Below are 10,871 nucleotides of genomic sequence, written 5' to 3' on the forward strand. Positions count from 1 at the left end.
TTTAGTATTCACTTCATACCAATACAAAATGATCTCATTCAATATGACTAATACTGTAAAATAAATATACTGATAAATTATTTTCACTAAAAAACATAAACTTCCTTTCCCTTGCTGAAGTAATACTTTGCCAGTATAAAAAATCAAAGTTTTTTCTCCACCATCTATTTAGCCAAGAATTAGTATCACTAGTCTGGTAATTTTTCTTGCTTTCTTGTTTGTAAAACCTAAAGGTAAATTCAGAATCATTCCACCACTGCAGCTACAAATTTTGGCTTTCCTTGGAGATTAGGGAAATGTGGCTTCTGTTGCAAAATTCATCAGCTAAGCAGTGAGGCAAAAGAGGAAATATGGTTAGAAAGCAGCTAAAACAATAGTTTCGATCTTTGTATCCTCAGTGAGTCAGAGGAGAAAGTTCTCATTTAGTTTCTTAAAGTTAGAAAGAGAAAATTCTGGTTTTCCACACATAATAGTGGACAGAACATGACACTACGGCTCTAAGTCTTGCATACGCATTGATGATGCCTGCAACATCACATAAAGTGGAAAAAACTTTACCTGAGGAGAAAAATGAAGAACAAATATTCTCACAAAGAGGCAGGGGACAATATCAGATGTCTCATATAGTCTTCACTACATTTACGTTCACTAAGCATGATGACTCCCTTTGCATTGAACAGCAGCCTTTTCCAGAGAGCAGCAGCATCATCAGTTTGGGACTGAGAAGTCACATGTTTTCTGTTACCGTTTGTCAAACCTTTGCTGTCCACGATACACAAAGTCCCACTCAAAAGCCAGAGTACAATCAGACCACACAGAGATTATTCTCAGTATCTTACCAATAAGGGACCTGTTAGCTGAGAAGGCCCTGAAAACCACACAGAATTCCTTAAATATTGACCCACAATAATTTTACAGGAAAAACTCTAGGTCTAGAAATATAGATATTACAAAAGAAGATCTGTATAGTTGATGGAGGCAGTACTGTTTCATTTACTTGAAAAGGGTGATGGAACAGGAGACAACCCCTGGGTCCTGCAGTAGTTCTGAATGCTTTTACCCTCTTTGTGTCACCCTTCCTACACCTATCCTCACATTTTCTGCTGTCATGTTTCCACTTCTAACTCCATTTCCCCTTTGCCATTATTTGTGTACTCATTCTCTGCCTGTTTTTTCCCAATATCTTACTCAATCCTGGAGCTTCCCTTGATCCTATATTTGCCATTCCTACTACCGTCTCCAAAATAGACCCAATGACAGTAAACTATAGATGCAGAAGATAAGGCCAGCCCAACACAACATGAGATGAACCACCTGCACTACACCTCCACTTACAGTCTTAAATACAGCAGGACTGAGTAGTTTCTGATTGTATGTGACAAATCCTTGTCCTGTAACCTTGTGTATTAATCAAAGTGAAAAGGACACCATTCCCTAATAATAATTTTAGTAAACCCTTACCTAAAGTCAGATGAAAGAGGAAAGTATTTTCAGATACTGTCTGCAATTAAGTTTTGGGGGTCTTTTCACTTTCTAAAGAACAGTCTTGAAGTGTGAGATAGGGAAAAATCATAAGATAGGACTGTCAATGAAATTAACAGTTAAATAATTAGCTGATAAGAAAGTTGCTTAAGCAAAACTGTAGCTATTGCTGGAATAGAGGCTGCAGCACTTGACCTGAAGCTGAAGTGACTGGTATCAATGGTGATTGAAAGATGCTTTTTACACAAATTCATTATTCAAATTGAATGTTAATGTTTCCAGGATGTTCGGCTCCATCACCATCTTTATTTTATTGTCATGACTTCCCGACTTACCAGACAAACATGCTTTTACCATTCAACCAATCATAGATCTTGGTCGCAGAACTAAACTGCCAGAGTAATCAGGCTTCACGTTGTTTAGAACTATGTAGCTAGATTTTTTAAGGACACTAGGGCAAAAGAGGACTTCATTCCACCAGAGTGACTACATATGAGCACAAATAACTCCTTATAATTCAAGTCCATTAGCAGCAAACAACCATTCGTCATTAAAAATAACACAAATCAATGTCTGCAGTCTGAGGAAATGGACCTGAATGAAAAGGGAAACTTGAGTCCTGTTCAAGAACTACTTAGTAAAAAGCACTGGAGACTGCATGGAGAAACACTTCATTTTCCGTACACTTCTGATACTTACATCAAATTCATTTAATGCTGCAGCAAGCTCTCCTATGCCAGTGTGCCCCTTGTTCTCATCAGTGGGTGAGGTGGCCTGAGCAGCATTGGAGATACCAGCAATTGCTTCTTGTACTTGCTTGAAGACATAGTCTCTGTTGGCTCTTGTGGCTGCAACATCAGGGTGACGGAGAAATGCTTGGGATGCAGTATACAACATAGTGGCATTCTTCTTCAGAGCACCTCGAGCTGCAGCCATTTCATCTCTGCAGTGAGGATCTTTCAGTTCCTACACAAAAACATGTAATTTTTATATTTGTAAATGAAAGTTTTTGTTAGAATGTATTGTCTATACAGCTGAAGTGTCCCTGCATAAATATCCAGTGATTTTGTACAGGTGGAATCAATGACAGAATCTACCATAAATCACAGAAAGAAACCCCCCTCCTGCCCAGGAAAGCCCTTCCTTCTGCGTAGCTACAGTTGTTAACATTCTGCTCACAATATCTTGTTATCAAAGAGTTTATATGCTTCCCTCATTCAAAGACCTGCAGAAAATTTATATAAAATATTTAAAATTACACTTCCTGATTGACTGGATTCGGTCTGCTGACTCCATAAAGGCAACGTGAGTGTAACTTGTTGCAGCAAGTGCCATATTCTACACAGCACTTTATATTTATACATGGACCTACTGGAGTGAGTCCAGAGGAGGCGATGAGCATGATGCAAGGGCTGGAGCAGCTCTGCTGTGAGGACAGGCTAAGGGTTGGGGCTGGAGAAGAAAAGGCTCCAGGGAGACCTTCTAGCAGCCTTCCAGTACCTGAAGGGGCTCCAGGAAGGGTGTGGAGAGACTTTGGCCAAGGGCAGGGAGTGACAGAAAAAGGGGTGATGGCTTGAAACTGGGAGAAGGGAGATGGAGATGAGATGTGAGGAAGAAATTCTTTACTGTGAGGGTGATGAGACAGTGTTCCAGGTTGCCCAGAGAAGCTGTGGTTGGTCCTCCCTGGAAGTGTTGAAGGCCAGGTTGGATGAGGCTTTGAGCAACCTGGTCTAGTGGAAGGTGTCCCTGCTGCTGGCAGGGGGGTTGGAACTGGATGAGCTTTAAGGTTCCTTCCAACCCAAACCAGTCTGGGATTCTATGATTTTATGATATTTTAGTAAGTATTATACTTAAATAAGGTATACCTTTAAAAAATCCAAATAAAAAAGTTACATTGATTAATATGTTTTCAGTTTTTAAAAATATAATAAATAAGCCCCTCATTATTTTTAGTCTTTCATATTTTGTTCTATTCTTCAAATCATTTAATGTTTGGAGTTTTTTTAATGACATACACTTTCTTGTTCTTTTGCTGACAACAATCATCAGATACTGTGCAATATGTTACCAGAATAAGATGACACTGTATTTTTCCTATTTAATCCACTCATTTATTTATTTACAGGATATATCACGTTGTCTATGAAAGCCTTTCAAGCATTAGGTATGGTAGTCCTAACAATATTCATAAAGAGTAAGAAAACATTGCTTCTGTTTTAAAACTATGAACAAAGAAGTCTGGAGAGCTGAACAGTTTACTTACACATAAAATCTATGGCAAAAACTTAAAAAAAGAAACCAGATATTCTGGATTTAAAGGGTTTGCCCATTGACCAATTTCAACCATACATGACTGACAAAGAATTAAGTTTCTAATAACTTTATGATTCTACAAACAGAAGAAATTAAAAGAAAAACTATGAACATCTAAGTAGTAACTTTTAATGCTGTCATAATTTTCTGCAATAATATGTAACACTTCACTGGCATTATAAAAATGAGCCTTAAGAAGAAATTTTTTTAAAGATTTCTACTAAGATTTTCTGTTATCTTTCCATACTTCCAAGAAGAGTTTAAAAGACATATACCTTAATTAGCTTTCAGGTTTTTTCTCTTTTTCCCCTATTTGTAGCAATACTTCCACGAGGGAAGTGATTGAACATAAAGAACAGCATTGTTCATACAGTGACCAGATGTTACATTTTTAATTTATTTAATTTCAATATAATGCTGAAAATTTTATATGTCATTAAAAGTAAAATAGTGATGCAGAAGTAAATTGTGATTACCATAATGTAAAAATAAAGAAATAGAAGGGTAAATATGGAAAGCCAGCTTTCTAAATCTGGTGTGCTGTGCTATACAAAGACTACGCCCATGAATGACTGGTGGCATTCAAATACAATTAAATTTGGAGAGATTTTACACAACTCCACAGTGACAACACTGTCTGGCATCTTAAATATAACAATGACCAGGAGAAAGTTATATTTATTGCAAAGTTGTATAATTGCAAGCATTGAATAAGTGTTATTGTGACTTTCTGGTCTTTTTTCCATCTGCCTTAGTAATGAATGAATTGAGTACTTGGGGTTTTTTAGGTATCTGAAAATTAATAATGATAGTTTTAAACACAAAGTAGATTTCTGTTTTGGGGGGTGTTTTCTAAATTTGAATTATTCTAGACTACCAAAGAGCTTGGGCTTTACCAGCTGTCAGTGACCTCATATCAGCATAGCTTAGAATTAAATGGGAATAATCATCAAATGAAAACTATCCTTGACCTCCTGAATCACTTGCCTTTTCAACCTTCATTCTGTTAGTAATTGAAGTCGCTTAGAAAAATATTCTTAAAGAAATTCCATTTTTTAAAAACTTCATCACATTCAAAAAAATCAATGTGATTAAATCATAGGCCATGACACAGCAATTACTTATTGTATATTTTAAACCAGACTTGGACATAAAAAACCAAGATCTTTAAAATGAAGACTAACTTTCTTAATTACTGCTTTAAAATGTACTCACCTGTTGTCGTCTAGCAGCCACATAGTTCAGTTTTACCATCTCTTTTCCAAATTCTTTAAAGCGATTCGCTAAATCTTGCTCATTTGTTGCATTTTTCACTGCTTCTAGTGCTTCCTCTACCTAGAACATAATATAACAATTGTGTTAGCATTTTAATCTGGGTGCACTCTTTGACAAAGTCAATAACTATTCTGCCCAGTACTCTCTCTTATACAGACCCAAATTAGCTTTTATATCCGTCTTCATACAGTGGCTTTATGATAGTCTCACTAACTTTAATTAGATTTCTTAAAAGGGAAACTGTCTGATTGTCATTCTGCATTACTTTCCATTTACTATATTTTGGTATAATGTAAAACAAATGTAAAAGGCATAACCATATTAATTTCCCCACTCACACTTATCAGATTAAATGTTTAATATCTGTGGGTTTTAAAATAAGAGAGATGAATACGTTCTTCATGTGTGGTACAGGCTTTATGGGAAAACAAAAGGAAGTTATTAATTCTAGAAAAGAAATAACTTTTAAAAGGAAATTCAAACTTAATAAGATTAAAATTTACCCTGATATATCCCAAAATACTGAAACTTTGTGAAATAAATTAAACAACAGATTCAACTCCTAATATAATTGTTATTTTCTTTTTCTCAGCTCTCAGCTTTCCTCTTTCAGCTCCTTTAAAATTGAGAAAAGACTCTACCAAAGAAAACATACCTGCAGTTACTCAGCCATGCTGTAGCTAACAGGCAAAGATATAAAACCCCAGTTCTACCTACAAATTAATCTACCAACTCTGTCATGAAGCTTTACCTTATGTACAGCAAGAAAAAACAAATGAAAGGATAAAATGCTCTTTTCATACAATAAGTAAAAGAAATTTTCCTGAGACTAGATGGGAATTCAAAGTTTAATTTCTCTCCCTCAAAAGACAAAAAATGCAATCCCAAGCAAGACTGAGAACTGAAAAGTTTCCATTCATCCTTCTTTCTAAAATCTATTCACGAGAATGTGCATAAGCTTTCAACAAGAAACAAATTTTCCCCTTTGAAGAGAAACAGCTAATTCTGATGGGGACGTGCTCCTATGCAAGAGCAGAGTTTTGCAACTTATTCTCCAAATGCCACTGGGAAGCCATAAATTCAGCAGTAGATGGTGTCTAATTAATTTAGAAAGGCATAATGATGTGCAGAACCTGCCTTTTTATCATTTGTGTTGCTCTAACTGTGTTTTTCTACCAGTGAGAGACAATATTTTTATTGTGAGCTTTTACCTACTTAGTGAGGATTTAAGAATATCCGCAAGTTACAGGGCAGTAGAGTAGCAAACCTATACATTCCTATAGGAAAATGTATAATTCAAGCACATAAATCCACAGTTGTTATGTTGGAAATTTGATACTGAGAGTTGTGAGCTACACCTTATTCAGAAACCAATTACCTCTTCTTTTACTCTTAAAAAGAACAGCAGATTTTAAAGCTGAAGGATCTGACTGCCTTAATCATTAACACAAATCATAAAAGCATCATTGTATTAACTAAGTTGTTCTTGCAGGATTCCCAGCAAAATATGAACATCTTTCTTTCACATCAAGAAGCATTTACATTGAACTACCTGAAACATTCATCTTTAACATATTTCACAGAATCACAGAAATCTCAGATTGCCTTGATTGGAAAAGACCTTTAAGATCATCAGGTCCAGTCATTAACCCCACACTGACAAGTCCCTGACTAACCCATGTCCCTCAGCACTATGTCTACACAACTCTTCAATCCCTCCAGGGATGGGGACTCCACCACTGCCCTGGTCAACCCCTTCCAATGCCTGAAAACCCTTGCAGCAAAGAAATTCTTCCTCACATCCAATCTCAACTGCCCTTGTTGCAAATTGAGGCCATTTCCTCTTGTCCTGTCACTTGGTCCTTGGTTGAACAGACCCACCCCCACCTCTCTCCACCCTTCTTTCAGGGACTTGTAGAGCCAGAAGGTCTCCCTGTGATGGTGTGCCCCCCCTTCCCCTGTTCAAGTGATAACCCTGTTCAAGTGATAACCACCAGTGGTGACCACCATGGATGCTATCTGATCGCGCTAGAGTCATCCAGATCAGGGGAGACTGACAACAATACAGTAGTCAGGGGCTATCTTGTGCAACTTGCTCCAACAACGTGAACTTGCTTAGCAGGGGCCAACCAAAATACGGATGGTGTGCAATTATGACTGCAGGTCAATCATCTTACTCCATAAATAGTGTACAGTCCAGGGCCCATGGAGCTCTCCTGAAATGACAGTGGGCTGCACACCAGGATCTCGCCTTGAGCAGGGACGTCTCTCAAGGTTACTCCTCGAGGCTGAGAGATTCCTTGCTGCCACAGATACTCGGTAAGTCACTAATAGCTGCTAAACTGCAAAAGCTGAGCTAAGTGACAGAAAGGATTGATGGCACATATATATATAATCCTTTAGACAGAAACTGTTGATCAAGCCTGGGACTAGGACTGGATCCAGCTGCACCTGGACTCCTCTGAGAAGGAGTTTAGAAAGCAAGGGGGTCCTTTCCAAAACCTCGTGACTCAACAGGAGGGTCTCTCTGAGAGTTTTGTCTGACCCTGCCCTCTGCAGTAAATAATCAAGTGAACCTCGACATCAAATCCTGTTAAATGAATATTGCATTAACCTTTGAACTCTGTTAATTCACTCCCCCTCAGCCTCCTTTTCTCCAGGCTCAACAACCCCAGTTCCCTCAGCCGTGAACTCATCACACTTGTGCTCCAGACCCTTCCACAGCTCCGTTGCCCTTCTCTGGACACGCTCCAGCACCTCTATGTCCTTCTGGTAGTAAGGGGCCCATTTGCAGTGATGAACACAAACATGACAAACTGATACACATTTTTGTAAGTTCTGTCAGCTCCCTAATAAATACAATTGCTAGAGAATTTGTTACAGATTCCACTCCAACAATCAGATTTCAGAAGATGTTGATCATACTCTATCATATCAATCTAGTCTCAAGCCCATAAAATTCCAAAAATGAAGAAACTGGTTAAGAGAAGTAATAGAAAGGACATGAACAGAAACCCCTTTTTTTATCATGATTTCTCTTACAAATTCATGTTGGAGCAAGTTCTCTATCCTCAAAAACCCATGACTTCATACAACTGTACAGATGTGTTCCTCTGATTAACTAGCACATAATTAATTACAAAAGACTCATAATCCTGTATGAATATATAGAAACATATACTATATTATATATGCTATTTTATGTGTTACAAAAGCTTCACTGCAGTAAGCACTATTACTAATTTTAGTAATGCAGAAGATAATCTGAAAGAAATGAACAAGTGTCCTTCCAGAAAGCATCTGCATATATTAATTAAAATACACAATTTCCCGTGAAGTCTGAAGCGTAACTCACTCTCTTGACATGCTTTCAGCGAAAAGTGATTACAGTACATTGCAGTATAAATCAGGCTTCATAAATTTGACATGCAGAATGATTTTAGTTTATTAATTTTATGGTTAACTTACACCAGTCTTTGAAAGTTACCTTTGAGTTAATACAAGAGCTGTTCCTTCATCAATTTTGTAAAATATAAACAGTCTTTTTTTTCCTAGTAATTTAATTTTTATTCATCTAAAAGGCAATCACAGAATTGCCTTGATTGGAAAAGACCTTTAAGATCATCAGGTCCAGTCATTAACCCCACACTGACAAGTCCCCTATGACTAACCCATGTCCCTCAGCACTATGTCTACACCACTCTTCAATCCTTCCAGGGATGGGGACTCCACCACTGCCCTGGGCAACCCCTTCCAATGCCTGACAACCCTTGCAGCAAAGAAATTCTTCCTCACATCCCATCTCAACTGCCTTTGGCGCAACTTGAGGCCATTTCATTTTGTCCTATCAATGTCCTAAATATGCATTATGAAATGGTAAGATAAAAATATTGACACTGTCAGTCCTCAGAAATAAACTACCCTTTTTAACCTGAAAAAAAAAAAAAAAAATCAAATTTAAGGTCCTTAAGTTGAATTCTGCTAAAAACAACAACAGGTGCCTGGCTTCTTAGAAACAGAATTCATAATAACATCTGACAAATGCAGAGATTACAAAGCACATGGCCATACACTGCCCTTGCAAATCTAGGGTGCAAACTGTGTAAGTAAATACACCCACTTTCAAAACAGTATTGGACATTTGTGTTTTAAATAGCATTATACACTGCTGTAACAGAAGGAAGGAATCTCTGATGTGAGAAGAGTATTCCTCATCATCTATAAAAGAGCGTGAATCTGAACTGTAATCAAAGTGATTAGAAAAACGTTTTTTATAATATTAAAATGTCAGTCTCACTAGCAAAGGATTATTTGAATTACAGTTGCATGAAGTATTATAGTGGGGAAAAATTAACAGTATATTTGAGAGAGACAATGCTTACACCACACATAATCAGAGCCACGTGCTGAAGCTACGAGAGCAGCATTTTGTTCATTAGAGCAGAGCTCACTAGAAGCTGTGCAGAAAAATCTGCCTTTTTCATGAGGAAAACTGTTTTCAAACTATTTAGCTTATCTGCACAGTCTGCAAGTTGAAGGGTTCTAATTGTTTTTCCAGAACATAATGTTGTACAGTTACACTGTAAAAAAAAAAAAAAGACAATTAAAAAAAAAAGAAAATACTTTTTGGGGAGTTATTAAGAAGTAACTCTCCATCTCCTCTGTTAATCTCACATATGCACTCTGCAAGCTTTAAATAGTCTATATATGAGTTTCTGCCAAATCCTGGGGTTTTTTCAGAGGTTTTTTTTTTTTTATTTGTTTATGAAATAAAAGCTAAATAGTCCAATAACTAGAGAAAAAAAAAAAAACAATAAACATTTCCTAGTTCTAACTGCAAAGTCTTGTAATACTCCCGTATACAAACATGAATGGTGGCAGCCAAAAGTGAATATAAATCCACACCAAACTATCTGGCAATCTTTAATTCCTCTTCATTCTATTTTTGCTCTTTGATGACTGATTAAATGCTTGCGCTATTGCCTCACCCCAAATTAAAGATTCAATCTTCTGATACATCCAGAAGTTGTGAACAAGCAAAAAAAAAAAAAAAAAAAAAAGTAGAACAACTGTAGTACCTAAATTTTGTCACTAGATAGCAACACTTTACAAGTAGTGAGTAAATCATCTGCAATAAATTCAGTAAATGCATCTGTTCAGTTCAGAGAGCTGCTTAACAGCAGTGTTAGCCCGGTGAAGGTATTTGACAATTTTTAGTTTAATTTTCCAAAACCTAATTTCTGAAAAATTAGAAAATTAATGAGACTAATGTATAAATGTGTCATCTCCTACCTCTTTATCAAGACTTCAAGGAAAAACAGTGACATAGAGGAAGAAATGTGAACAGTGACATCCATTACTGATTTCTTCCCTATTTTTCTACAGGCAAAATATGCAAAACCAATACATAATGTTAAAATTGCATACAATTTTCAGGTGTGATAGAAGCCTCATGACATCAGCCATATCAGCCAGGATGAGTAAGCGGGTGACAGCAGAAAGCAAGGCACGAGCAGCCCGCACCATGGTGCCCCGTTTCACCGAGGAGCATGGGTCGTCAGCAAACTCCGAAGAGGCAATTCTCATTGTTTCTCCTAGAATTGAAAAAAAATTAAAAAAGATAATTAAAGATAGGTTTTCCACTTGTACTTTTTCCCAGAAAGTATAAACACTTCACTAAATAAACTAACTGCCGTTAGGGGAAAATTAATGGATTAGTTACTGAATATTGAATTGCTCAGAATAAATATTTTTTTCAAACATGTGCAGCAACTGCCTTGATATTCTTTTTCTTTTCTTTA

General features: G+C 36.9%; 1 protein-coding gene across 1 annotated transcript; it reads right to left on the bottom strand.

Moving 5' to 3' along the window:
- Positions 1-2,181: 2,181 nt before the first annotated feature.
- LOC104531852 (catenin alpha-2-like) lies at positions 2,182-10,664 on the bottom strand (the record flags this gene model as incomplete). Its single annotated transcript, XM_010176870.1, has 3 exons — positions 2,182-2,448; positions 5,011-5,130; positions 10,498-10,664. Coding segments are annotated over 3 exons (554 nt in total), but the record flags the coding sequence as incomplete, so codon positions are not given.
- Positions 10,665-10,871: the final 207 nt, after the last annotated feature.

The sequence above is a fragment of the Antrostomus carolinensis genome, unplaced genomic scaffold (assembly GCF_000700745.2).
Source record: "Antrostomus carolinensis isolate BGI_N321 unplaced genomic scaffold, ASM70074v2 scaffold17201, whole genome shotgun sequence".
Classification (NCBI taxonomy): Eukaryota; Metazoa; Chordata; class Aves; order Caprimulgiformes; family Caprimulgidae; genus Antrostomus; species Antrostomus carolinensis.